Consider the following 26,620-nt stretch of genomic DNA (forward strand, 5'->3'; position numbering starts at 1 on the left):
AAGGTAAGAATTCAACCACTGAATCATCATTGCCCCTGTGTTAAGGTCTGGAGAGAGTTTAATTGCAAATGCTACCTCTCAGTGCTACCAGCCACTCCTCAGAAGGAAGGTTGGGCAATCTACTTCCGTAGTGATACTGCCTCGGAAACCCAAGGAGGGGTCGCTATGAGTTGGATCCGACTCAATGACAGTGAGTTTGGTTTGTTTTGGTTTATGGAGCCCCAGGCACTCCCATATGTGATCTCACTCATCTGCACAGCGGTCTTATAAAGAAGGAATCATTACTTCCATTTTATCCTGATTGTCTACCCCATTTTATAGATACAGAGACTTAATGCCCAATGTCACATAGCTAGTAAGTGTTGGAGTTTGGATTTGAATGCAGAAAGTCTGACTTTAAATCTGTGCTCTTAACTGAAGAGAGATGATGCTCTTGATGGAGGTAGCCCAAAGGTCCAGCCAACCCTTCCTTGGGGGCTGCACTCTGCCTGAGGTATTAGAGGCCAGGGGCACCAGTTTCTTAGTATACCTTTAGAATATCCCCAGCTCAGGGCTAGCCTTCAGCATGTCAGTAATTGCAACTTCCTCGTGCACCTCAGGACTGGGAACTCCTCTAATGGGCAGCAGAGTCAGAGCCCCGGAGCTGGGAAGGGCTGTATTAGTTTCCTGGGGCTGCCATAATAAATTATCACAAACTGGGTGACTAAACACAACAGAAGTTTATTCTCTCAGAGTTCAGGAGGATAGAAGTTTGCAGTCAGACTGTTGGCAGGGCTATGTTCTCACTGAAGGCTCTGGGGGAAGATCCTTCCTTGTCCCTTCCAGCTTCTGGTGGCTCCAGGCATTCCTTGGCTTACAGCATCTGAACTCCACTCTCTGCAGGTCTTCACATGACTGCCTTTTCTCTCTGTCTTTCTGCATCGTCTCTTTTCCTCTTTTCATATGGATAATACGTACATTGAATCAGAGACCCTGGGGAGTGCAAATGGTTAACACTCTCAGCTGCTAACCAAAAGGCTGGGCATTTGAGTCCATCCAGAGGTGCCTCAGAAGAAAGGGCTGACAACCTACTGCCCCAAACTCAGCCATTGAAATCCTATAGGGCACAGTTCGACTTTGACACATGTGGGGTCACCATGAGTTGAAGTTGACTTGATGGCAACTGGTTTTGGGATAATGGATTAGGGCCAACCCTACTTCAGTATGACCTCGTGTTAACTAAACTAATTACATCTGAAAAGACTCTGTTTCCAAATAAAGTCGCATTTCTAGGTACTGAGGTTTAGAACTTAAATGTACCTTTTTGGGGGGATACACTTCAATTCCCAATAAGGGCCTATCTTGAGACACAAGATGGGAACAGGCATGGTTTCCTGAGGCCAGGCGCCTGATTTCTTCTCCCAGGACTGTCACACAAACTTGTTCAGAGGAGGCTGCCTGCTGGTTTGCTTTGGATAAATTGGAACCACTTAGAGGATGGGTATCATATAAACCAGGTACTTGGGGAATGTCACCTCCATGGGGAGAACTTGATGCCGGGCTTCACTCTCTTCAACCTCTGGAGACTCATGAACACCTCTGAGTCAGTCTTCCTGTCCCATTCCAAGCTTGGGCTGAATCCTTGACTTTTCCTGGCCACTGTCAATTTCCCTGTGCTTCGTAACTGCAAGTGAAATAGGAGAACAGGCATAATTATTTCTGCTTTATAGATGGAGAACTGAGGCCCCATTGATTTCCCACTATAAATCGTTCTGAGAATCTGGTCAGTGTCTCTAGGATTCTACCAGGCAAAACTTTATTTGGATTTTTCGTGAGAGAGACTTGTAGGAGTGAGAAATGACCCCTCCCAGCTTGCTATGTGATGCCAGGCAAGTCTCTTCATCTGAATGTGTCTCCCCATATGTCCTTGCTAACCTCACTGTGCTTCAGTGTTCTCCTCTGAAAAATAAGGAAAATAATAGTAACCTACCTCACAGGGTTATTTTGAGAATTAAATGTAAAGCATTTAGAACAGTGCTTGACACATTGCAAGCACCCAAGAAGTGTTTCTCCATCTCTTCCTTCTCTTTCTTCTTGTCCTCCTCATTCTCCTCTCATTATGATTAGTGGGTAATCTCTAAGACTTCTACTAATTCTAATACTCTAAGATAACTACATGAACCCCTCAAGGAGCTTGTCTGGATTTTGCCTCAGAGCCAGATTCTTACCCTTGTCAAGTTCAGGGACATGTTTGTGTAGATGGCATATTTGTCGACCTTCTAGGGCTCAGGTCTCCAGTTAGGTGGAGGCTTAGAACCTTGCCTAGGCTCTTCGGAAACTCTTCTGGCTCCAGAATTGAGAGGCAGAGCTGAGGTTTAGGTGAGGACCCTTCTCCCTGATGCATAGTCTTCTGAGCAGCCTGAGTAGGGTTCTGAGGGCCTGGAGGGGACCAGGCCTGATGTCCGCTCTGTCTGCTGCTGGGCTCTGCCATCTGACAGCTGTGAGGGGCCATTGGGGCTTCCTCCAGGGAACCAGGGCTCTTTATATTTCATGAGGCTTAGTTCTCTGAGCACGGCTGGGTGGCAGCTTGCTTGGTTTTTTGAGGTTCACCTGGGAATGAGGGCTCTTAATGTATCTAATTGCTGCAGGATGCTGGTCACCCCTGCTAACAATGCTGAGATAGCTCAGATGACTCTCCCCATCCTGCCACAGGTCAAACAGAGGCCCAGGGTCGGGGTGGGGAGGGACATTCATTGTCATAACTTCCAGATCCCTTAGCAGTCCTCCTTCCTACCCCAGGTCCCCACTTCTCCGTCCCCACATCTTTATTGCTCCCTGGGAAGCTTGCACCTGCTTCCAAATGAACACCTACTGCTGGAATCCATCCACCCCACTGGTCCCTGTGGAGCTCAAACTCTATTCTGGTCATTTCACTCCCTGACCCAAACACCTTCAATGGCTCCCTCCCATCTATAGGCTAGTGACCAAAGAATCTGTTTCATGTCCAGGGTCATAGAGGTACCTTCTCTCCAGTTCCCTAGGAGAGATCTGGGCCCCTGAATACTCCCCACATTTTCCCAGTTCCTTGTCACGGTTCACACTGCCCTTTTGGCCCTGAATGCCCTTGTCCCATATTACCAGGCACAATGCTACCCTGCTTTTAAGGCTCAGCTCAGATGTCACCTCTTCCTAGAAGTGTGCCCTATACTTCCACTTGTCTGCATTCCTGTGTCACCTGGATAGGTGGTAGGTTCATTTAAACTCTACCCCCAGCCCAGAGTCTCCTGGCCACCTAGAAAGACTCACAGTTCCTAAATCTTACCATGCTCATGCCTTTTTCATGCTCTTCTTTGGCATGGCACACTCTTCCTTCTAACCCCTTCTTCTGTTATTCCACATTCTTCTTTCCAGTTTCAGCTTTGAGGTCCTACCCTGAGAAGCTTCTGTGGTCCTTTCTCCTCACTTCCATGCTGATCTAGTACTGCTCAGAAGTTCTCTGGATCCCCCTTAGCATCCTCCTAGTTTCATAAAGCAGGTTTCATATAGCACAATGATTGTGTGTTGGTCCACCTCTCTGTTTATAAGAACCTGGTGAGCACAGAGCTGGAGGCAGAGAGGGAGACTGCCCAGCTGGATAAGATCAGTTGTGAGACTACAAGAACTCAGGAAGGACAGGTGGCTTGGTCTCAGTGGATTTTAGGGTGTAGAGTCCTTTCAATGCAAAGTGTGTGTGGTATGCAAAAGGCCTTCCCAAAGTTATCTCACTGAATACGCATAACAATGGGGTGAAAGTTACCTTTGTCTCCAGTATACCAGGGAGGAAGCTGAAGTTCCTTGAACAAGTGCTCATCTAGTCAGTCAACAAGTGTTTATTGATCATTATGCACCAGATACTGTGTCAAGCATAGGGAATACATCAATGAGCAGGGCAGACCTGTAGTCCCTGCCCTGATATCCTCAGGGGAGAGAGACTTGTTAAGCTACTAATATCACAATTAATTACTTAATTAAATTGTGATAAGTTCTGTGGAGGAAAAATAATGAGGGACTTAGGGGATCATATAATGAGGTACATGACTGCATCCCTGGGTCAAGAGAGACCTCCCTGAGGATGTGGGATTTGTGCTGAGATCTGAAGGCTCACAGGGAAGGTGAAGGTGAGGGGTGCCCCGGTCAAAGGAAGGAATGCATGTGAAGGTGCTTGGCAGGAGGACATAGGGCTTGCTAGTAGAACTGCATATAAGCCACTGGGGTTGGGCTGAGTGACAAGTGGAGAGACTGGAGAGGTGGACAGGGGCCAGATCATGCAAGGTCAAGTAAGTCGTGGTGCCAGCTTAGTGTTTGTCTTAGTAGTACTGGAAAGCCAATGAAGGCTTTAAACAGTGGGGTGACATGATTAGATTTGTATTTAAGATTACTCTGGTTGTTATGTGGAGAAGTTTGACGAGGAGCAAATGATGAAGTGGGGAAACAATCAGAAGGCTCTTACAGAGGTTTACGTGAGAGGTCACAGTGCCTTTGACTAGAGAAGTGGCAATGGAGGTGGAGAAACATGGAGAATGAGAGAGAGCGAGTATCAGGGAAGTTTCTAGGTTTGGCATTCAGATTAGTCTAAATTTGGCACATTTTGCATGGAATGTGGGAAGCAAGTTGGAAAAAGGCAACGTGTAATCTGCATTACAGTTGCAGCTCAATAGGAAGTCGGACTTGATTCTCTGTCAAGCACCATAGCCTCCAGAAAAGTTCTTCTCAGTCTCAGTTCCCAGCCCTGTGTGCCTTACTGGTGACGCTTAGGTCATGTGTTTTGCTTTTGCTGCAAAAGATGCTAGCTAAAGATGCTGGCTTTGTCCAGTTCTGTATTGGAAGGTAGGCTTTTCCTTTACTGAGGCTCATAAGGTAGGCATATTTCTCAAATGTAGAATGTGGGTTCATATGATACCAAAAAAACCAAACTCACTGCCGTGGAGTCAGATCTGACTCATAGCAACCCCTCCCTGGGTTTCCAAAGCAGTATCATTGTGGAAGTAGATTGCCCAACCTTCCTTCTGAGGAGTGGCTGGTGGGTTTGAACCACCAGTCTTCTGGTTAGTAGTCACATGCCTTAGGCACTACTCCACCAGAGCTCCCTAGGTTAATATGATGGAGGGCTAGAAAAAAAAGATAAGTTTCTTCACATTGATTATCATGCTACATGCTCACAACAATTTTGATAGGTTGAGTCCATTTTATCCCCATTATGAGGAAAAAACACCATTTCTTTCCCTGTGAAGCAGTGCTCTTTAAGGGCCCTTTCAGCTCTGCATGTAAAATGTAGTATAATGATGTGATTATCCTATAGCTCCATTCCTTCCAGCACTTTGCACAGTTCTACTCTTTGTGGAAGATCCAGATCCACCCAGTCTAGTTCTCATTTCTCTTCAACCCTCCAACTACTTCCTTGTACCTACCAAAAACCAAAACCAAACCCACTGCCATTGAGTCAATTCCAACTCATAGCAGCCTATTTATATTTACTGTAATATTATATAGGAGCTTTGGTGGTGTGGTGCCTAAGGCATTTGACTGCTAACCAGAAGGCTGGTGGTTCAAACTCACCAGCCACTCCTTAGAAGGAAGGTTGGAAAATCTACTTCCGTGGTGATACTGCCTTGGAAACCCAAGGAGGAGTCACTATTAGTTGGATCCGACTTGATGGTAGTGAGTGAGTAATATTACATATCTAATTATATTTACTGTAATATTTACTGTCCTCCCTGTGTTGATAGCCCTAATGGACTCTGTGGATGAAACAATCGCAGGGATCTTGAGCTGCTCAGGTTGGTCCATCAGACAATGGCAAAAGCTGCCCCTGCTCCTGGTTCTAATTGGATAATTTACTGTAAATAGCCATCATTTCCTCCAAGAGCCCATGGTTGTTAGTCAAATGGAGGTGAGCAAGGGCTGCCTCTAATGGGATGCAGCAGCAGAAATGAGCTGTCCAAATGGAGCTGTTGTCACAGTAGCCTTTGAGTTAAATCAGAGGCATTTAAGGCTTGAGCCCTTTCTTTTACACTAGTCACTACTGGTGGGGGAGGAACAGCCAAGAGTTCTGCAGAAACAAGACTGCAGGCATCATGGTGGGATTTTCAATGAACTATGTATGGGATCACCACAAGTCAGAATCCATTGACAACTGGCAACTGCTACTGCCAGGTAGGGCCCCAGGAAAGCTAATGCAGGGGTTACCCCTTCCCTGTTCATCCTACATATGCTCTTTTCACCCTGGTCACTGGGAAGCTCCTAGTGAGCTTCTGCTCTAGCTGTATTGCTCAACTCCTCCTTCCAAGAGGAGGGATGTTCCCTTTTTTAGGTTACCATGTATCAAACTCAATATTAAGGACTTTTGCAACTCATTAAATCCTCATGCAACTCCTGGGTTGTTGTAGTTGTTATGTGCCGCTGAGTTGGACTGACTCATAGTGACCCCTCCTTGGGTTTCCAAGGCAGTATCACTACGGAAATAGATAGCCCAAACTTCCTTCCGAGGAGTGGCTGGTGGGTTAGAACTGCCAGCCTTCTGGTTAGCAGTCAAGTTCCTTAGGCACTATGCTAACAGAGCTATAAATTTGGGGGAAACCATATTCAGAGAGAGTGGGAGATTTTCCCAAGGTAATCAAGAACAGAGTTAGGGTTTGAATCCTGGTTTATCCAGCTTAGAGGCAAGGGGGTTACTTTGAATGCACTCTTGGTTTCCTGACTTGCTGTGTAGCCTTGGAGGGGTTTTTCCTCTGGGCTTCTGCTCAGTAGGAAGTCAGACTTGGGTGGGGTGGCTGCAAGGACAGCTGACTGAGGCTATAACTTTGTCATGGGATTTTCTCTGAGGCATGAACCCTTGAAACAGGTCTCTCTATAAAGCTAGTGACAGTCTGAGGTTATAGCTGGCGAAGTGATGTGTAGAGCCCAGAACTCTGTCCATAACACTGTCACCAAAGGGGTCAATGAATGAAGAATAGAAGGGAAATGTCCCCCCCACTGTCTATACCCCTCCTCCCGGGTTCAACCACTTGAGGGCAGTGTTTGCTCTTTGCTCTTTGCTCTTCCCCCCCCCCCCCAGAGGGCTGTTCTTCCATCCATTAAAGGCTGACACTAGATGAAGCTGGAGAACTCAGCCTGGGAAGTGGGAACAATGGGAGGTGGTGGTGAGAGAAAAGAGTGAAGGGGTAGGGGTTGGGTGTTACCAGCTGGCAATGATTCAGGAGTTCAATAATCAAGGACCCAGACTTTTTTTCTCCATGTGCTAACTTTGTTCTCTAGCTTGGTCCTTTCATGATTACAAAATGGCTATCAGCAGCAATAAGCCTCATTCAAGTCCAATGGGAGAGATACTCTCTTAACCTTGTGGTTCTCTGTTAGGTGAAAGACAACTTTTTCTAGAAGCACTGCTATCATGTCTCATTGGCTCAAATTGAGTTACATGTCTGTTCCTGAACAAATCACTGGCAGTTTGGGTGAAATTACATCATCTGAAGTGGAATGGATTTGAGGAAACTACCACAGTGAACATTACAAAGTCACATTTTCCAAGAAAGCACCAGGCGTAATCAAAGTGAATGACCCAGTGCTGTGGGCATATATACCTAAGAAATTAGCATATAGAGTTGCCAGATGTAGAAAATAATACAGAATGCTCAGTTTAATTTGAATTCCGGAAAAAGCATGGATACTTTTTCGGTAAAAGTATGTCGCAAGCAGTAGTTACTGCTGTGTATACCAATATTTAGTACATACTTAAGAAAAAAAATTATTCTTTGTTTATCTGACATTCACATTTAACTGAGTGCCCTATATTTTATTAGCATGGTATTAAGGAAAGTGCATAGGTTTGGGCATAAAATTGACTCAAGTTTATATATTGAATGTGCCACTTACCAAAGATTTTAAGCAAGTAGTTTAATGTCTCAGGTCTCAATTCTCAATTGTCCGATCTTTAAAATAGGATGATGATACTTAGCTCATTGAGTTGATATGTGGATTTAACAAAATTTAATGAGACACTACATGTGAAAGCCAATACAATGAGATAATGCAGGACTTAGCATATTATCTGACACACAACATTTAATATTTTTATGCAACTATATGGCATAGTAGGTCTTCAGTAAGGATTAGTTCATTCTACCCACCATCCTTGGGCAAAGTCTTTGCTCCACTATGAATTTCTTTTGTTGTAGTTTTTATTAATAAATATTTGGCTTTATGGACAGGCAAGTGGGCTCGCAGTAACACAAACTAGGGGACATAGTGAGAGGCAGGAGAGGGTATTCAGAGCCAGAGAGGGGCTGGTACCAGCTGGAGAAATTCCAGAGAGTAGCTCAGTGGAAGTGGAGGTCCCCAGAAAGCCTAGGACCTATGGAGAATGTTTGCAGTAGTTTCCAGAATGGGTCTGGCAAATGTTTGGCCATGGGACTTAAGATTATAGAAGTTCATAGTGGAGTAGTGACTTATAACCAATATCAAATCTGAGTTCTGCCTTACTTGTGTGAACACAGTGGAGTACAAACTAGTTTTCAAAGGAAAGCAGGGGTAGGTGACCTTTCCTCCACACCTGCTTTGGCTCTTCGTGGCTTGGACCCAGGCAAGATCTCTCAGGCCCTTTCCTGACCATGTCCTGCCATGTCTTTCCAGGGCCCCGACCACTGTGGGCAGGCCTTGCTGCACATTGGGATTAACATGATGGCACTGCCTGGAGGCCACCACCTGGACTCCATCCCCCTGCCGGGTCAGCGGTAAGTCTTATGGCCATCTTTCAGGGGCAAGCCTGCCATGTGTGTCCAGCCTGCCACCTGGGCCCAGCCCCGTGATCTGACCTGAAATTGCAGATGGCCCCATTGCTCTGTGCACTATCCTGAGAGGAAGCCTAGGAGAAGGGACACAGTGGTATCAGAAACACCCCACCGTCAAGGAGCTGCTGCCTAAGGTGGAGGCAAAAGATGAAACAAAGAATGGAGTAGGGTGTGCTGTGTGCTGAGATAAGGGACCCCAGGAAGACACCTCATTTGGCTTGGGCCAAGGGGCCAGAGGGAGTAGAGGTCCTGGGGTTAGTGATGGCCTCCTCTGAGTCTCTTGGAGGGTAACAATGTACATTTAGATTTCTTCTCCATTACCCAGAACACCAGGGAGGGAACTGAGCACAGAGCGGATCCTGCGGCAGTATGTGTTGCCCTGAGTTGGGCAGTGTGGAGTGGGGAGGGAAGGATGCCTTCAGCAGAAGGTGAAGCCCAGGGGATGAGGTAAGAAGAGCCTGGGATTTTAGTCTGAGGAAGGAACTCAGGGCACCAGAGAGGACTTTGCACAGCAGAAAGGCATGGATAGGCAGGCATCATTTGACCTCTTGGCTCTGGAGGCCTGAACCAGAACCAATGTGGAAGTGCCAGGGTGGCAGATCTATGGTGACCAACTATCCTGGTTTGCCTCATACTGTCCTGATTTTAGCCCTAGAGATGCTGCATTCCAGACACCCTTCAGTCCTGGGAAGTGGGGCATTGGGTCACCTTAATACATGTTTAGTCTATATAGGAATTTTGCAAACTCAGCTGCACACACAGAGCTCTCTCCACAAGGGTTGGTAGTGAGCTCCCCATGACTGCAAGCATGCGAGCAGAGGTTGTAAGATAGAGATAGTAACCCACTTCTTAAAGCTTCTACTTCACCTTTTTCTTGTTGAGACACTTTGAGGGGGCCATTATGAGGCAACATTATCCAAGTAGCTCTTATAAGAGTGTTAAATCTTTTTTTTTAAAGTGTTTTCTTTGCAGTATTTTGTTTTGTGTATTATGTGTGTCACAGACATCTTACTTTTACTCTGTCTTTAACCCAATGAGTATGAGTAAGGTTTGACTTGACAGCAACTGTTCCCTCCCCACCAAATTTACTACGTCATTCATTTCTATGATGTTTATTTGGTTCCTGAGTATTTTTTTTTTAGTGTACCTTACTTTTTAGATGATAAAGTATTATCAAATATTTGTTAAAAGCCTAGTAGAGCTTGGTTAGCCTTGGCATGGGTATCAATCCACTGCCCCAAGGCCATTATTATAAAGAGGTTTAAGGATATGAATACAGTTCATGCATGCTAGAAATGTAACTAAAAATTTCCTGTGTAGTCTGAAGCTGAGACTCAGGGATCATATGGAGCCCCGTGTATCCTTCCGTGCAGTGTCTCTAAAATAAAATTCAGAAAATGTGAGATGCAGACAAGTCACAGTACAGAAGACTTCCCCGAGAAGGAGTCTGCACTTTGCCTGGAATGGCTGGTGGCTTTTCATTAGATGAGCAAATGCAGTCAGCTTTTGATGCATGCCTACTTGCATTCATTCCACTGGATACCACTGTATCTCATTGCCCAGTTCTTTTGATGTAGCCCTTACTAGTTGTGCAGCCTTGGGAAAGCTCCTGAACCCCATCAGCTCCTCAGTTCCATCATGTATAAAATAGGGGTAAAAATGCTACCAGGTGGGGAGGTGGCATGGGGCAATGGTGGTTCAGTGTTAGAACTCTTGGCTTCCATGAGGGAGACCCAAGTTCAATTCCAGCCAATGCACCTCATGCACAGCTACCACCTGTCTGTCAGTGGAGGCTTGTGTTGCTATGATACTGAACAAGCTTCAGCAGAGCTTCCAGACTGAAATGGATTGTGAAGAAAGCCCTGTCAATCCACTTCTGAAAACCATCCATCGGAAACCTGATAGATCATAACAGTTTGATGCACACCTGGTCAGGGAGATGGCTCAGGACCCGGCAGCGTTTTGTTCCACTGTGCATGGGGTTGCTGTGATTTGGCAGCCAATTTGATGACAACTAACACGGGGCCGACTCGGCGGCAAATAACAACAACAAACAACAACCAATAGCACCAATAGAACCTATATTATAGGGTTGATGCATGGATTAAATGAGTTAATTCATGCAAAGCACAGTGTCAGTAGCCATCAGAGAGCTATTGAAAATCCATGTCAGGGGTTGATGGGGCTTTTCATGTAGGTGATCTTAGGAAATTCTTCCAGAAACCCTACTCCTGACTTCTCACTCTAGGAGGACGGCCTCACTGAAAACATATGAAAACAAGAGAAACACTCCCTACAGCTTAATATTGAAACCAGTAAAAAGAAGAACTGTCCTGGAGGAAGTAGAGTCTTTTTTCTCTGCTTCTGTCCTACTCGTGTGGTAGGCTGGAGACCAGCAGCCAGAAAGGTAGCAGCTGCTCTGGCAACAAGGCTTTGGGTCCCTTTCACAGAGCCTCTTACGTTCTGGGGAGGTCTGATCCTGTCCTGGAGTGGGGAAGCCATCCTCCCAAGACAATGTAGTACAGTGGTTAGGAGTCCAATGGCCTCCACTTGATTATTGATTTTGCTACTTATTAGCTAGAACCTTGGCCTCAATTTCTTTATCTATACAATGGGAATATTTATACTTACATCATTGGACTGTGATGAGAATTGAGATAACGTGTTTAAAGCACCTGTCTGGCATATAGAAACTGCTCCATAAATATTAACTTCTCTTTTCTTCAAATGAGAAATAGGTCTCCTGAGTAGAGAATAAGGAGCAAAAGTAGACCAGAATGTGGCCCTTCTTTTTTTTTATCTAGGAAATCTCTGATCTCTTTTTCTCTCATTTCCAGCCTTTACAGAAATTTAAAGGGTAAAGGAAATTAAATCACATGAAAATGATTTAAGAGCCAAATGATTATTTCTTTGAAGGCAGAGTGGGGTTTCTAACTGATCTTGGACAGCAAATAGCTGGTGAGAAAAACCCGGAATAGCATGACTCCAAGATTTCTGGCTGGCCCTAAATGTAGCCACCTAGAAAATAAATATTTAAATAGGATACCTCAGGCTTGCCATTCCAATAGGGTAGGGTAGGCTGCAGAACTAGGGGAGTATCTCCTTTAAGACATCCACAGCCTGGTCTTGCCAGATCTATCCAGCTCATTGGAGGAATCATCTCAGGGTCTCTGAACCTGTTCATTGTGTATGTTCTGGGGGCATGTACCTGGGCCATGTTCCCAGAGAAGGCATGTGTGTGTTTATGGGATGTTAGAGAGGTTAATTTGTCCAGTTTGATGCTGCATTGTAGGCAGACAATAGTAGCCACCTCTTCTTCCTTCCTTTCAAAGCTGCAGAGGCTCTCTCACAAGGAATAACACCATGGTTATTGTCCCCAGATAAATAATTAATGCTGGATAATTGACTTCTTTCTGTTGTGTTCCACTGAAACTGAATTTCACTCTGCAGTGCCATTGTTCTCTCAATGTATCTCTGCCGTGCACCCCTCGCAATGCTGTTAAGTTGCGGTGTGGGTAAATCACCTGAGTTAACCCAACCAAAACCCACTGCCATCAATTGATTCCAACTCATAGCAGCCCTATAGGACAGAGTAGAACTGCATCAAAGGGTTTCCAATGCTATAAATATTTATAGAAGCAAACTGCCTCATGTTTCTCCTGCATGGCTGCTGGTGGGTTTGAACAGCTGACGCTTTGATTAGCAGCTGAATGCCTTAACCACTGCATTACCAGAGTTCCTCTCGTAAGGGCTAGGTGCAGCCTTCTTGCAGAAGGGTAAGAGCAGCAGGTTGGGATCAAGTGTTGAATTGACATAGGCAATAGGAGGTGGTTTGATAGGGTGTGGTGGTTTTCAACTCTGATTTCATCTAAATCTCTTGAGGAGCTTTCATATTTAAAAGCAAAATAAAATAAACAAGCAAAGATCAAAATCTTACTCTTGGTATCTTTAATGTGGGCCTGAGAGATTGAAAACATACAGACTTTGGAATCAGATTTGGGTTCAAATCCCAGCTCAACTTCTTACCAGCCCTGTGACCTTGGGTGGCTGCTTAAACTGAGCAACAGTTTTGTCTTCTATAACATGTAGACAGTGATAGCTGTTTGAAAGGGTTGTTATGAGTACTTGGGTCCAGAAGGAAGAGCTCTCCAAGCCTCCACTGTACTTTGAAATACAAAACCCACACCTCTCCAAGCCATGCTAATAACACTAACAACCTCCCTCCTTCAGTCATGGAAACACTTGCAAACTTAACACTAAATACCTCCCTGGAGGTTCCAGGATTTATTGGTGGGAATGGAGGGGACAAGAGATCACTTCTCTGGAAAGCAGGAAATGGTGGCTGCTATGTCCCTAGCTGGTCTTTGTTTCTTCTTAGTGTCTGGGCTCCCATCTTCGCACTCAAGGCATTGATTCCCCTGTTGGCTCTGGGAATGGTGGTGATGGAGCTGGGACTTAGCATGGTGGTGAGTCATGGTGGTCAGTTGTAGCAGTCAGTGTGTTGACCCCAGTCTGTACATTCTCAGGGTTATGCCTTCCTCTATCACAGACCTCATTTCCTTCAGGGATCCTGATGCCCAGTGCCTATGGGTAGGTTCTTAGGGAATGACTTGGAGGCCAATCTGAGAGTCACACACAAGGTTATCTTCAGACATCCCATTCAGTCTTTCCTTTCACTACTTAATAGATCAAGCTGGGACATCTCTCTAGGCTTCTACTAGTGAGAGGTCAAAGTGAGGATATTGATTAAAGGGCTGGCTTTTACCAATCCCAGTAACAAAGTTGACTTACCTTTATTGAGCATTTGCTATGAGCTAAGTACTTCTATATTCAGTAATTCATCTTCACTAAATATGTATCATTATTATTATTATCTATCTTTTGCAAATGAGGGGTCACAGGTTGGGCTTATCTCTTTTCAGATGCAGTCTAGAGCTCAGGACTGTTATTAGGGAGTGCTTTTGGGATCAATACCTATGGAAGGGATGGGGAGGAAGCAGGATTGGGCAGATGGATAAGTTGAGTTGCAACACAGGCTGACAACCTCAGCTAACTTCACAGGGAACTTTAGCGTCTTAGTTGTTCGTTGGCCAGGACCTTTATGCCCCCACCTTGATCAGTCATTGGAGTGGCCTTCTGCAGGAAGGAGTGACTTTAGGGAGGTGGCAACATCTGGAGGGGCTTTCAGCAGGTGAAGAAATGAGTCCTTTCTTATATGGGAATTTGAGTGGCATATCACAGTGTCTGTCACATGAGGAAACTGACTGCATTTTAATTATTCACTGATTTCTTCCTTGGCCCATCAGGCATGGACTTTTAGGGAGCATACAACTTGGGTCTTCCATCTGGGACCTCTCACTGAGGGTGAATCACTCACTCTCTCACATGGTTTCTGTTCAGTCAGGAGTTTGAGTTGAGTTAGGGCTGGGTGCAGCTGCAGCTAGTGGTAGGGGCCTTTTGGGTTTGCCCTTGGCCTGCTGGGGATGAGACATCCAGTTTTCTGGAGCCAGTGGGGGCCATAACAGGCGAGCCTGTAGATAATGGCTTGCATGTGTGCACCCCCCACCTGTGGTTGGTTTTCTGCCCCTGGGTCTTTTTCTCTGCCTGTGGTGAAATGTGCAGACTGTAATTGTCAATGGGTTAATTGAACTTTTTCCTGTAGTTTAAACCAAGAGGAAAGCCCATCAAAGTTAGAATCCTTCCCTTTCCCAAGAGAAATCCACAGAAATATAGGGTGTGACCTTGTGAAGGCAGAGGGACAGTGATTCAATGTTGTTGTTGTGTGCCGTCGAGTTGGACCCAACTCATGGCAACCCCTCCTTGGACTTCCGAGTATCACTACGGAAGTAGATTGCCCCATCTTCCTTCTGAAGAGTGGCTGGTCGGTTTGAACTGCCAGCCTCTGGTTAGTAGTCAAGTGCCTTAGGCACTATGCTACCAGAGTTCCTAATGTTTTAATAGTTATTTTTAAGAATAGAGGTTGAATTTAGCTTCTTATATACTGTTGGGAACTGTGATCATAAAATGTTGTTGCTGGAAGGTTCCTCAGAGCTCACCTATGCCACTCCTTTAATATAAATGAGGAAACTGAGGCCCAGAGAGGGGAATGGTGCAGTCCTAATACTCTTCAGTGCCTGTCCTCACTGTAGGGACCTGACTTCCCTGAGCTATGTTTCTCAGGTTCATTCTCCCAGTCCCCTACCGAGAAACAAACCAAACCAGGTGCCATCGACTTGACTCCCAACTCATGGCAACCCCATGTGTGTCAGAGCAGAGCTGCTCTGTAGTGTTTTCAATGGCTATGATCCTTCACAAGTAGATTGCCAGGCCTTTCTTCCACTCAGCCTCCAATTCTAGAAGCTCTGTGTCCTAGGCCCAATGAAGTTCTTTTATAGCAATAATCCATAACAGAGATATCAATTGCATTCCTTCACTGTGTTCATTTAAATGAAATTTGTTTTTGACTGAAAACTTTGGGCCAGGCCCCGGGTAGTGTAATGGTATGCAATACATTTATACACATGCCATCTTCCCTACTCAATGATACATTTCCTGAGGGCCTGAGAGTTGAATTGATATCTGATTCATATTTGTGCTCCAGACTAGGATTAGAATGTACACAGTAGGAACTCAGCAAGGGGTTGTTGACTGCATAAATGTTTCAGAAATATTTGATGAGTAAATAATAAGCCCTTACCTGGGGAGACTCAAGTGATTGTAAGAAATTAAGTTAAATAACTTGAGTTTTGTTCTCTTCTCCAAGACATTTCTCTGTTCCCAACAAGCTATTCTCATTCTTTTGGTAGAAAACTGCTGCTTGGAGGGAAAGGGTAAGCTAGAATTTTATCTTGATTAATTTAAATACTTTCTCTGAGTGGGAGCCAAAGATCTAATTGGTTGAAGGACTCAGCGAGTTGGAGAGACATTTTTTTTTTTTCTTCTAAAGAATAATAATTCAAAAATATTTTTAGACTTTGGTTTTAAGTTTACTAGAAAAAACGTTCTACAATTTTGTCATTAAATCTCTTGCTGAGAGATCAGCAGAATGTGGTGGGAAAAGTATGGACTAGAGAAGCCAGAGGCTGCCTGCCTGGCTCCATCCCTCCCTTTCTTCCTTCTCCTCTCTCCCTCCCTTTGCCTTCTTTGGAAGCCCTGACTCTGCCCTAACTTGCTGTGTGTCCTTGGACAATCCTTCTCCCTCTCTGAGCTTTAGTTTCTTCAACTGAGAATGAGAAAGTAGGCAAACGTATCCTCTTCTCCATCTTGTTCTGCCTTTCTGAGGGTCTATGAGTGAATTTCCAGCACTTGTCTGTCAGTTTGTTGTACAGCGGCGGCTTCCTTGTTGTGGTGATGCTGGAAACTATGCCACTGGTATTTCAAATGCCCGCAGGGCAGTTGAGTGAATTTTGGATAGTCTTTTTTAGAAAGGATTATGAACAAGAGCGTTGCACTTTCGGGCCTCAGGGCTGGGAAAGCAATCCCACTTGACCAAAACAAGATCTTCCTTTCTATGAAATACACAAAGGGTTTAGCATTTGCCTTATAGATGAGGTAGAAATTTCAAGGCTTAGTATATTGAGAGTTCCTTCCAGCATCTAAGGGTATGGCCTATTCAGGTTTATAGACATCTCTTGGTGTAGACAGGAGATGTATTCGATGGGAGATAATGGTGCCCTTCTTCTATGGAATATAACACAGATAAACCCATGGACCATAGAATTCCAGCACATTTCTCAATTTGACTCAGTCCTTTATTTCCAACTTCCTCTCTACCCCTCCAGCCACTTGTCCTTTTCCCAACACATGGTTCCATGCCTGCACTTCTTTGCACTTGCTGATTCTTCTATCTGAAACTCTGTCCTCTTATAACTAACTCTACTTTGCAGGTAAACTTGAATGCAGCCTTCAAGAATTGGGGTGGGAATCTTCTGAGATATCCTGACTTGAATTAAATGTCCCTTCTCTGTGTTCTGATAGTTCTGTCGATTACTTCAAAATGCCTTGTGTAGCACAGTGGACCAAATTGTTTATTTACAGTCCTTCATTTATTCACTCAGTAAACATTCATTGAGTGCCTAAGATACACCAAAGGAACTCTGGAGGTGCAGTGCCTAGGGCATTTGACTGAACCAGAAGGTTGGCAGTTCAAACCCACTAGCCACTCCATAGAAGGAAGATGAGGCAATCTACTGTAAAGATTTACCACCTTGGAAATCAATGGGGGTCAGTATGAGTTGGAATCAATTTGATGACAGTGGGTTTGGTTTTTTGGTTTTAAGATACTCCCACTATTTTTCTTGGTGGAGGGAATATGTCATTGAGCAATAAATGGCAGTGCCCTCATAGGGATCATATTCTTGCCACTTCCTTTCTATAATCCTAGCACCTAGCCTAGTGTCTGCCACATTGGGGTGCTCAACAGATGTTTGGAGGCCATTACCAAGTGTTTTTGGTATAGTAAAGTGTAAATTTACAGAGAACTCCCCACTTCACACAACAGATGTGCTAGAGTACCAACCAAAAATCAAACCCACTGCCATCGAGTTGATTCCAACTTATAGTGACCCTATAGGACAGAGTAGAACTTGCCCATGGGGTTTTCAAAGCCATAAATCTTTATGGAAGTCAGACTGCCTCATTTTTCTCCCATGGAGTGGCTAGTGGGTTTGAACTGCCAGTCTTTTGGTTAGTAGCCAAGTGCTTAACCATTGTGCCACCAAGGGCTCTCTTGGGATGGAGTAGGGCACAGAAATCCAAATTTCAGACTGAAGGAATGATTGATTAAAATTCCAGCCTAAGTGAAAAGAAATGAAAATGAGCCAACAAGAGAGTAGGCACAGGTTCCAGAAAGCTCAGAGTTTGGGGAACACTTGGATGTCAGGACAGCATGATTAGCTGGGGACAAGGTCAGCATCTGGTGGCTAGGACATGGCTCTACTGAGCTGGGAATAATTGTTCCTTTTGTCATCTGAAGGGTCAGGCATGGTAAGGTTCTCCCAGTGATGAGCTTTAAAGAATGAAGGGAACAATCAAGAGGCAATGGCAGAGGCAGGGAAAGGCCAGCAAGGGGTTTGAGGCCCCTTCGCCATCAGATCCTGAGAGGGCCACTCTCCGCTCTGTTTCCACAACCTCCCTGGCTTTCCTGCTCAGGCAGTGCATCTGGTGCTAACTTGTCAGAGAACAGTGATGATGAGACTGGGGGACCAGGAGTTCTGTCTTGAATTTCAACAACATACACCTACCAGATCTTCTCTCACAAATAAACAAAACAAAGATTTGAAAATGACTAGACATCCCTATAGATCCCTGAGTGGCACACATAGTTTGTGCTTGACCACGAAGTTTGGTGCTTTGAACCCACCCAGCAGCACTGCAGAAGAAAGGCCTGGTGACCTGCTTCTGTAAAGATTACAGCCCAGAGAACCCTATAGCGCTGTTCTAGTTGTACCACGTGGCACCACCATGGGTCAGCATTGAATTGGAGACAACAGGTTTGGTTTCTCTGGGTAGACACTATAATTGTTAAATGACGACAAGTTTTAAAAAGGCAGCAAAATTTCACTTTGGGGGAGTCTTGCATGGTAGAAAGAGCACTGGCTTTGGAGTCACACATATCAGAGTCTGAATATCAGCTAAATTACTAAAGATCATCAAAAACCCACCAGCCACTCCTTGGAAGGAAGGCTGGGCAATCTACTTTCGTAGTGATACTGCCTCAGAAACCCAAGGAGGGGTTGCTATGAGTTGGGTTCGACTCGATGGCACATAACAGCAATAACAACAACATAGCATGATAGCTAAAAGCAACACACTGGTCTCACATTGCCTGGATTCTTGTTTCCATTTATTCACTGTGTAATCCTGGTCATGGTACTTAACCTACCAAATGTCAGTTATGCAAGCCTCACAGGATCGTTTTGAGAGTTAAATGAGTAATTAAGATTTCTAACACTTAGCACAGTGCCCAGAACATAATAGCACTCAAGTTTAGCTTTATTATCATTAATTATTAACAATGAGGCCTTGGAAAAGTTATATAGTGCCTCAGAGCCTCAGTTTCTACATCTGTAAAATGGGAATGGTAATCTCCAGCCATTAAGCCCCTTTGAGGGTTAAAGGAGAGAGTGCTTTGTCCACAGAAGGTGCTTTATAGTTGGTAATCCTCCATGTTTGTCATGTGGCTAGTTAATTCCATAGTCCTGAGAAATATTTTGGGAGCCCATTGTTTCATACAGTAATTCCTTAGTATGAAACTTTGCTAACTTCTCTCCTCCACTCCAACTCCACCCTGGATAATTCCAGCTTTAAAAAAAAAAAAAATCATCTGCTCAGTTGCTTGGTATTTGGAGATGATTGTGGTTGCATCTGGCTTTGTGTTTAGAGCCTGCCAGACTCCAGCAAGCCCAAATTTTGGGGCTTGGTCACCTCATTCCAGATGTCCAGGACAGTAACCATCTAAGAGCTATGATGAATGTTATTAGGGAGTGGGCATCTGCTTCTCTCGGAGCTATGTTGAGAACTGAGCAGGGCTCTGGAGATGCTATTCACTGGCTGGCATAGTCCCTCTGCTCCCCAGGCACTGAAGCAATCTCTAGCATCAGGTTCAGGGTCTGGTTCACTAAGGAGACTGAGACAATCAAAACCCTTGTCCTGGCCTCTGGCTTTTCTGGGTCCTTGGCTGAGAGACCCTACTGGGTCCTGACTGTGGTGGTTTTCCACCAGGAAAGGAGCGTGACTCATTGTCAGTCCATCTGTCTTGACCTCAATTTTCAGTTCCCTTCCTCTATGTGAGTAATAGGATCAGTCATCTGTAGTTGCATCAGTCATCAGAAGGTAGCTCGAAGTTCATGGCTGAGGACAGTATAACCACTGAGAGTAGAGGGGTGCAGGGGAAAGCAGGCAGCCCCCACTGCACAGTCAGGGTTACCCTGTTCAACTAGACTTTTTATGTTGGGTCAGTCAGAAACTCTAGTAGGAGAGGAGGAGCCCAGAGAGCCAGAGAGCTAATGACAGAGAGCCAGGAGAGCTATGCAATTATGGGATGCTCAGTGCCTAACACAGTCCAAACCTTAATGAGCTGCAGTCCATAGACTCCAAAATTGAGAAGAACAGCTCATTATGTGGCGACACAGTAACCACGGCTGGGAGTGGATGGGCTCACAGCTGGGTCACGTGGGGTTTACTAGGCCTTGTTACCTCCCTGGAAAAGCTGGGGTCTCCTTGACGGACTTTTCTGTAGGGCCTGACCCTCACTTCTGCTGTGACCTCATGCACCTCACTTGTCATAGTGCCTCACCCTCAATCAAAGCAAAACAAAAGCTAACTCCTCTCTGGATGTGTTTCTTATCTCAGTAAGTGACAGCATTGCTCACCAGGCCAGAAACCTAGAAGTCAACCTTGGTCCTTCCTTCTCTTTCACCCTCATGTCCTCTGACCTCCCTCTCAGATCACCTTCTTCCTATTTCATGTCACAGCCTTAGTCCAGGCCTCCATCATCTCTCTGTTTAATAACAGTCATCTCCTGTTTAATAACAGGTCATCCTCCTGTCTTGTATTTAACCCTGCCCTGGTCCATTTTCTCAGGGCAACCTCATGTATTCACTCACCATGAGTAGAATTAGACTCAACAACAACGTTATATTTTATTTCAGTTTTTTGGGGTCCATTTTATACTCCCTGCTCAGCTGCTAACCAAAAGGTCAGTGGTTTAAATTCACCAGCTGCTTCATGGGAGAGAGATGTGGTAGTCTGTTTGCATATAGTCTTGGGTTTACAATCTTGGAAACCCTATGGACAGGTCTACTGTGCTATAGGGTCACTTTGAGTCAGAATTGACTCAATGGCAACAGGTCAATGGACTTACACTATTATGTCATGGCCTTGCTCTACGATGTTTCCATTTGCTCCAAATTGCCTTCAGGGTCAAGTCCAATTTCTTAATTATGTGCTTCAAGGTCTTAGATCAACTGGTTCCTGTGTCTCTCTCTCCAGCCCCTTTCCTGGTCATTCCCTCATAAGCATCCTTTAGTCCAAAGAAACTTCTTGTCCTATTACTAGTTGTTTATTTATTTTTTTTTTTTTTGTCTCTAGGCCTTTGCACATGATTCTCTGTGTAGAAGTCCTTTTGCCCTTATCATCCTGGCCAACTCTTCTCCTCTAAGAACCAGGGGAATGTCATTTTCTTTATGTAAATATTCCCATGCAAGGTCAGACCCTCTGTGCTCTGTGATCCTAGACCATCCTGCTCACAGCTTCTTGCTGACAGTGTGGAGTTTAGTTGATAAAATGAGGATCTGAACTCTAGTGACCTGGGTTTGAGGAATGGTTTTACCACTTACTCATGATGTGACCTCTCTGGACAGAATTTCCTTTTCTGTAAATGGGAATAATAACAGCACCTCTTTCATATGGTTGTAGGGAGGATCAAAGGAGATCATGTATATAGAGGGCTGAGAACACTGCCTGGCCTACCACTTGAACTCAACACATTAGTTATGATTGTAATTACTTTAAGATTAAAATGTGGGTGAATACTCTCTTGCCTATTTGGAAGTCTTGGTTGAGCACTGTGAAGCTAGAATTTTCTCCTGTTCAGCTTTGTAGCCTCAGCTTCTAGAACAAGATTGGTGCTGAGCAGGCCTATAGGAAACACCAGGAGGTCGAGGCTCTAGGCCTGGCCTGAACATATTCTAGCTGTGGAACTTGGTGGAGCAGGCAGCTTCCCCTGGCCTTTGAGTCTGGGGGCCTTTTTGGAAATAGTTCTCACAATTCAGCCCAATGAAGGATTTTCTATTTTTGTCTTTGGAGTCTGCCTACAGCTTGGGCTAGAGCATCCTTGGTCAGGGCCTGAGGCTTGAGGGCGGAATGAGGACGTGGTGGAGGAGGAGGGTCCAAGTGGAAGTTCAGAGGTTGATGGAGTCTCTAGAACCTGGCAGATGATGTGGTGATTGGCTCTTGGAAACCCTCTAGTGGTGATTTCTATATTTTCACCCTCATTTCTCAGACTCGCTGACAGTATCCAGATGGCAACTGAGAAATTAGGTGTGTGAATTCTCTTAGAACTTCCACTTTGGCAAATACAAATATTCTCCTTAAAGTAAAGAGAATAGCCTAGTTATGAGGGTTTAGGGCAACCAGCAGGAGTAACTGAGTTTGCGTGTGTGAAATGTATTTATAATTTTTACCTGACTATGAGGAGCTCTGCATTTGACTGCTAACCAGAAGGCTAGTGGTTCAAACCCACCAGCCACTCCTCGGAAGGAAGGTTGGACATTCTACTTCTGTAGTGATACTGCCTCGGAAACCAGAGGAGGGGTCGCTATGAGTTCGATTCGACTCCACGGCAGTGAGTATGGTTTTTTGGTTATACTGACTATAAGGAGCTTTGGTGGTGCAGTGGGTAAAGGATTTGGCTGCTAACCAGTAGGTCAATTGTTCAAACCATCAGCTGCTCTATGGTAGGAAGATGAGGCCTTGGAATGTTTACAGCCTTGGAAACCCTATGGGGGTTGCTATGAGTCAGAATTGACTCAGTGGCAGTGAGTCTTGTTTCTTTCTTTCCCTTCCTTCCTGCCTCCTCCCTCCATTCCTTCCTCCCTTTCCCCCTTCCTCCCTCCCTCCTCCCCTCTCCACCCCTTCCCTCTTTCTTTCTTTCCTGTATGCGAAACATGACGTGGACAGAGCACGACCTTTCAGACCTTTCATTGAGCTGTGTAGTGCAGCATTTAAGATCATGGAGTCTAGAGTCCGATGAGCTAGATTCAGAGTGAAATGTTGCCACTGCTGTGCTGTGTGATCTCAGATGGGTTACTTAGCCTCTTCAAACTTCAGTTCCCTCATCTGTGAAAATAAGATAATAAGACTACCTTTCTCACAAGGCCATTGTGAAAACTAAATGAGTGGAACACTCTGCAGGCACAGGGCCTACCTAAGTAAATATTAGCAATAATTATTATAGATTTTATCTCCCTTGATCCTTACAAAAACCCTATAAGACAGGCAATGCAGGTTGTTATTATCCCCACTTGATAGATTTGTCAACTTAATTCGGTGTCATAAATATACACTGAGAGAGCTTCGATGTGTCAGGGCCAATGTTAGGAGAAGCATGTAGGGAGGAGGAGCCAGACACAAGACCTGTCTCCTTAGAGTCCCGTGGATAAAGATGACATTAAACATATAATTAAACAAGGGGAAGCAGTGGTATGCTACGGGAAAGAAAAATGCTGCAGATCTGTGGGCACAGGAACATAAACTCTTATAGTCAGCATGGCTGAGACAGTGGTGTGAATTGAGCTGGAAAGCAGGTCATCAGGGAACCCAAGCTCAGAGACAGGAAGTCATGTGCTAGGTCACACAGCTCTTGAGAAGTGAAAGTGGAGTGAGGACACAGGTGATGGTCCCTAATCAGGTGTTCTTATTTTTAATACCATCATATCTGCAAGAAACAGGAGCTCTGGTAGCGTAGTGCCTAAGGCATTTGACTGCTAACCGGAAGGCTGGTGGTTCAAACCCACCAGCCACTCCTCAGTAGGAAGATTGGGCAATCTTCTTCTGTAGTGATACCACCTCAGAAACCCAAGGAGGGGCCTCTGTGAGTTGGGTCCGAGTCAACAGCACATAACAACAACAACAACAACATGCAAGAAATGCATATATACACACACATATATTTGGAGGTTAACAGGAAACTCATGTATGAGTTAATGAAAGGCCAGGAAGTATTAATGATGTTCTTTTCTTCTCAGATAACATCTAAATGGCTGAGTGTGACAGAGTCTATAAGATGGGGCTCTGAGTCATCAGGAGGCAGCTGTTAGATGTATGCATTGACTCATTGGACTGGAAAGTTACCTGAATATAAATTCAGGTTCCTTCATTGCCTGAATATGAGCCCTGATGGCTTAGTGGTTTAGCACTTGGCTGTCAACCAAAAGGTTGGTGGTTTGAACCCACCAGCCACTCTGTGGGGGAAAGATGTGGCAGTCTGCTTCCATAAAGATTATAGCTTTGGAAACCCTATGGGGCAGTTTTATTCTGTCTTATAGGGTTACTATGACTTGGAATCAATTCGATGGCAGTGGGGTTTGTTTTGTTTTTGAATTTCTGAAACAGAAACAATAATGAGCTTCATTAAGGTTCTGGACAGACTGGGGAGGTGGGGAGCACAGACTTTGGAGTCAGGTGCAGCTACCTGGGCACTGTCATTGACTAGCTTTAGGAACTTCTCTCAGTCTTCCCTGCTCTGTAAAACAGGAATACAAGTATCCTCCACTTTTCAAAACTTCACTTTACACCATTTCACTTTTACGAAAGGCTTACATTAGTATCTGTTTTTTATTAACAAAAAGAACTCCGTAGAGGATTTTCACTATTACAAAAAAAGGCAAAAAGCAAAACTAGCATTCAGTATTTGTTTTGCAGCAAGGTGTCAATGAGCCAGCATGCACCCCAACCAGTGAGAGTGGCATTGCTCCTTCCCCAGGAATTACACTCAGCATCTCAGCATCTAACAGCCATACCTTTCAACTGTCTGAACACTATATGTTAGTGTTATTTTAGGTTTTATGTGTTATTTGGTATTACTTGGTAGGTTATTTTTTGGGTCAACATTTTTTCCCATATAAATTAATGATAATTGTTTCTTTGCTTTATGCCATTTTGGCTTACAAAATGTTTCGTAGAAATGTTCTAGTTTTGGAGAGCAGAGGAAACCTTAATAAAGAGAGCTTCAGTGAATACAACTAGATGTATGTGAAAGACTTGGTCTCCACCTGGCACACAGAAGGTGCTCTATTAATAGTTTCCTTTATAGCATGCTTGGAACTATGCTAGACTACTGAAAAATTGATTATTCAATCTCTTCTCTACCCTTAAACCCTCCTGTAGATTGATGGAGGACCACATCCTAGAAAAATGGATATGACAAGGCATCTGTAGTGCCATAATGCATGCCCATTTCCAAATGATCCCCCTGTTATTAGTTTCAGGGTGTGTTGGTGTCACCTCCTCCTTCTCCTTCCCCAGCACTCTTGGGAATAGCTGAAATATAGGATCAACTCTCTTACCATGTTATATTGAGCAGTTTAATTAACTGAAAATGTTATGGAAAGCATATGTCAAACATTAAGTGGGTATGATGAATAATGAAAATGGGGATTTCTAGGTAATGTCAATCTTAAAACCCTTCTACTGCTACAGTTGGAGCAGGAAGTCAGTGCATGGAAATGAGAGAGGACATGCAGAAGCACAGTGGGAAAGTGGCCATTCTCCAAGTAATAAGTGGATGCAGGAGGCATTTTGTGGAGTCTGTTGAAGGAGACAAAATTTCCTTAATGATGCTAGCATTGCACACATGAATCAGTGGCAAGTTAGAAACAGGGCTATAATGAGATCTTCAGCATCGTCAATTAAAATGTGAACTTGGAGTGGTTGGGGAATAGGATAGAGAATTCTCAGCCACCTACACAAAATCCTGATGCATAGAATGCCCCGTGCTGATGCAGCTTAGCGTGGGATCAGAAGAAGATCAGCAGTGTGATGAAGACATTGGAAGATTTGACCAAGCTCACAGTAACAGTATTCCCTGTGGTCACACTTGGCTGGGGCTTCACTGGAGCCTCAGTGCAGAGAGACTGGAAGTGAATACTCTAACTGCACTGTAAATTATTTATAGTTTGTTGCATAAATAATTATGCTTAAAGTAATTGTTTAGTAAACAGTTTATAGATCACTGCATAGCCTAGGTTAAGTCATTCTAAGTTAAGCTATGAGTTGTTTTTGTAAAGTCTTAGTGAGAGAGCCTTCCAAGTTGGGTTACAGAGAGAGGTATGGACTAGGTGGAGCCAGCTGACATCTGGTGACAGAATTCCTCAGAGGACTCAAGAAGCTGTCTCCTGTTTACTCAGTGAAACCCAAAGTGCTTACAATGGCTTCTGAGGGCCTTCGTGATCTGACCCCAGTTCTCTGAGCTTAGCTACTCATCTTTACCTTGCTCACCTCAGTCTTGTTCAGACTTCACTCCTTGCCATTTCTCACACAGACCAGATATACTTTAACCCAGGGCATTTGCACTAGCTATTCCCTCTGCCTGGAATGCTCATTACCCACATTTCAGCATGGCTGATTCTCTCACCTTCTTAAAGTGTTTGCTCAAGTCTTACTTCTCCAATGAGTATTACTCTAACCACTTAATTAAAATGCTAATTACCTCCGTGGCCCTGACACAGGAGCAATCTTGATCTCCCTTATTCTACCCATTTACATTTTAATAGATATTATTTTGCTTTTAACATACCATGAATTTATTTATATTACTATATTATTATTGGGAGCTCTGTGGTGTAGTGCCGAAGGCATTTGACTGCTAACCAGGAGGCTGGCGGTTCAAACCCACCAGCCACTCCTTGGAAGGAAGATTGGGCAATCTAATTCGGTAGAGGTACCACCTAGGAAACTCAAGGGGAGGTCGCTATGAGTTGAATCAACTTGATGACAGTAAGAGTTTTTTTTTTTTTTTTTTTTTAATACTATTATTATTGTCTCTTTTCTCCTGCTATAATGTACCCTCCATAAGGGCAGGGATGCTTGTTTATTTTGTTCAGTGATGTAACCCAAACAGCTAGAATAGTTCCTGGCACATAGAAGGCACTCAGTAAATATTTGATGAATGAATGAATGACTATTTAAGATGGAGTTTGTGAGAGTATGTTTGTGGGAGACACACACTCTGTGTGAATGCTGGGTGCACCTGGAAGTTTTTGGAATGAAGATCTGAGGGAGGGAAGTCCAGTGAGAGGGACTGGAGTTCTTAAAAAAAC

The 26,620-nt window shown here is 44.4% G+C and overlaps 1 protein-coding gene across 1 annotated transcript in view; it reads left to right on the plus strand.

Moving 5' to 3' along the window:
- INSC (INSC spindle orientation adaptor protein) overlaps window positions 1-26,620 on the plus strand; it is a 176,335-nt gene that overhangs the window by 24,615 nt on the left and 125,100 nt on the right. Inside the window, exon 2 of the mRNA XM_007955450.2 lies at window positions 8,644-8,744. Within this exon, the coding sequence (XP_007953641.1) occupies window positions 8,644-8,744 (101 nt within the window). The remainder of the gene's footprint in view (window positions 1-8,643; window positions 8,745-26,620) is intronic.

The sequence above is a fragment of the Orycteropus afer genome, unplaced genomic scaffold, assembly GCF_000298275.1.
Source record: "Orycteropus afer afer isolate SDZICR_OR568_19922 unplaced genomic scaffold, OryAfe1.0 scaffold00014, whole genome shotgun sequence".
NCBI classification, from domain to species: domain Eukaryota; kingdom Metazoa; phylum Chordata; class Mammalia; order Tubulidentata; family Orycteropodidae; genus Orycteropus; species Orycteropus afer.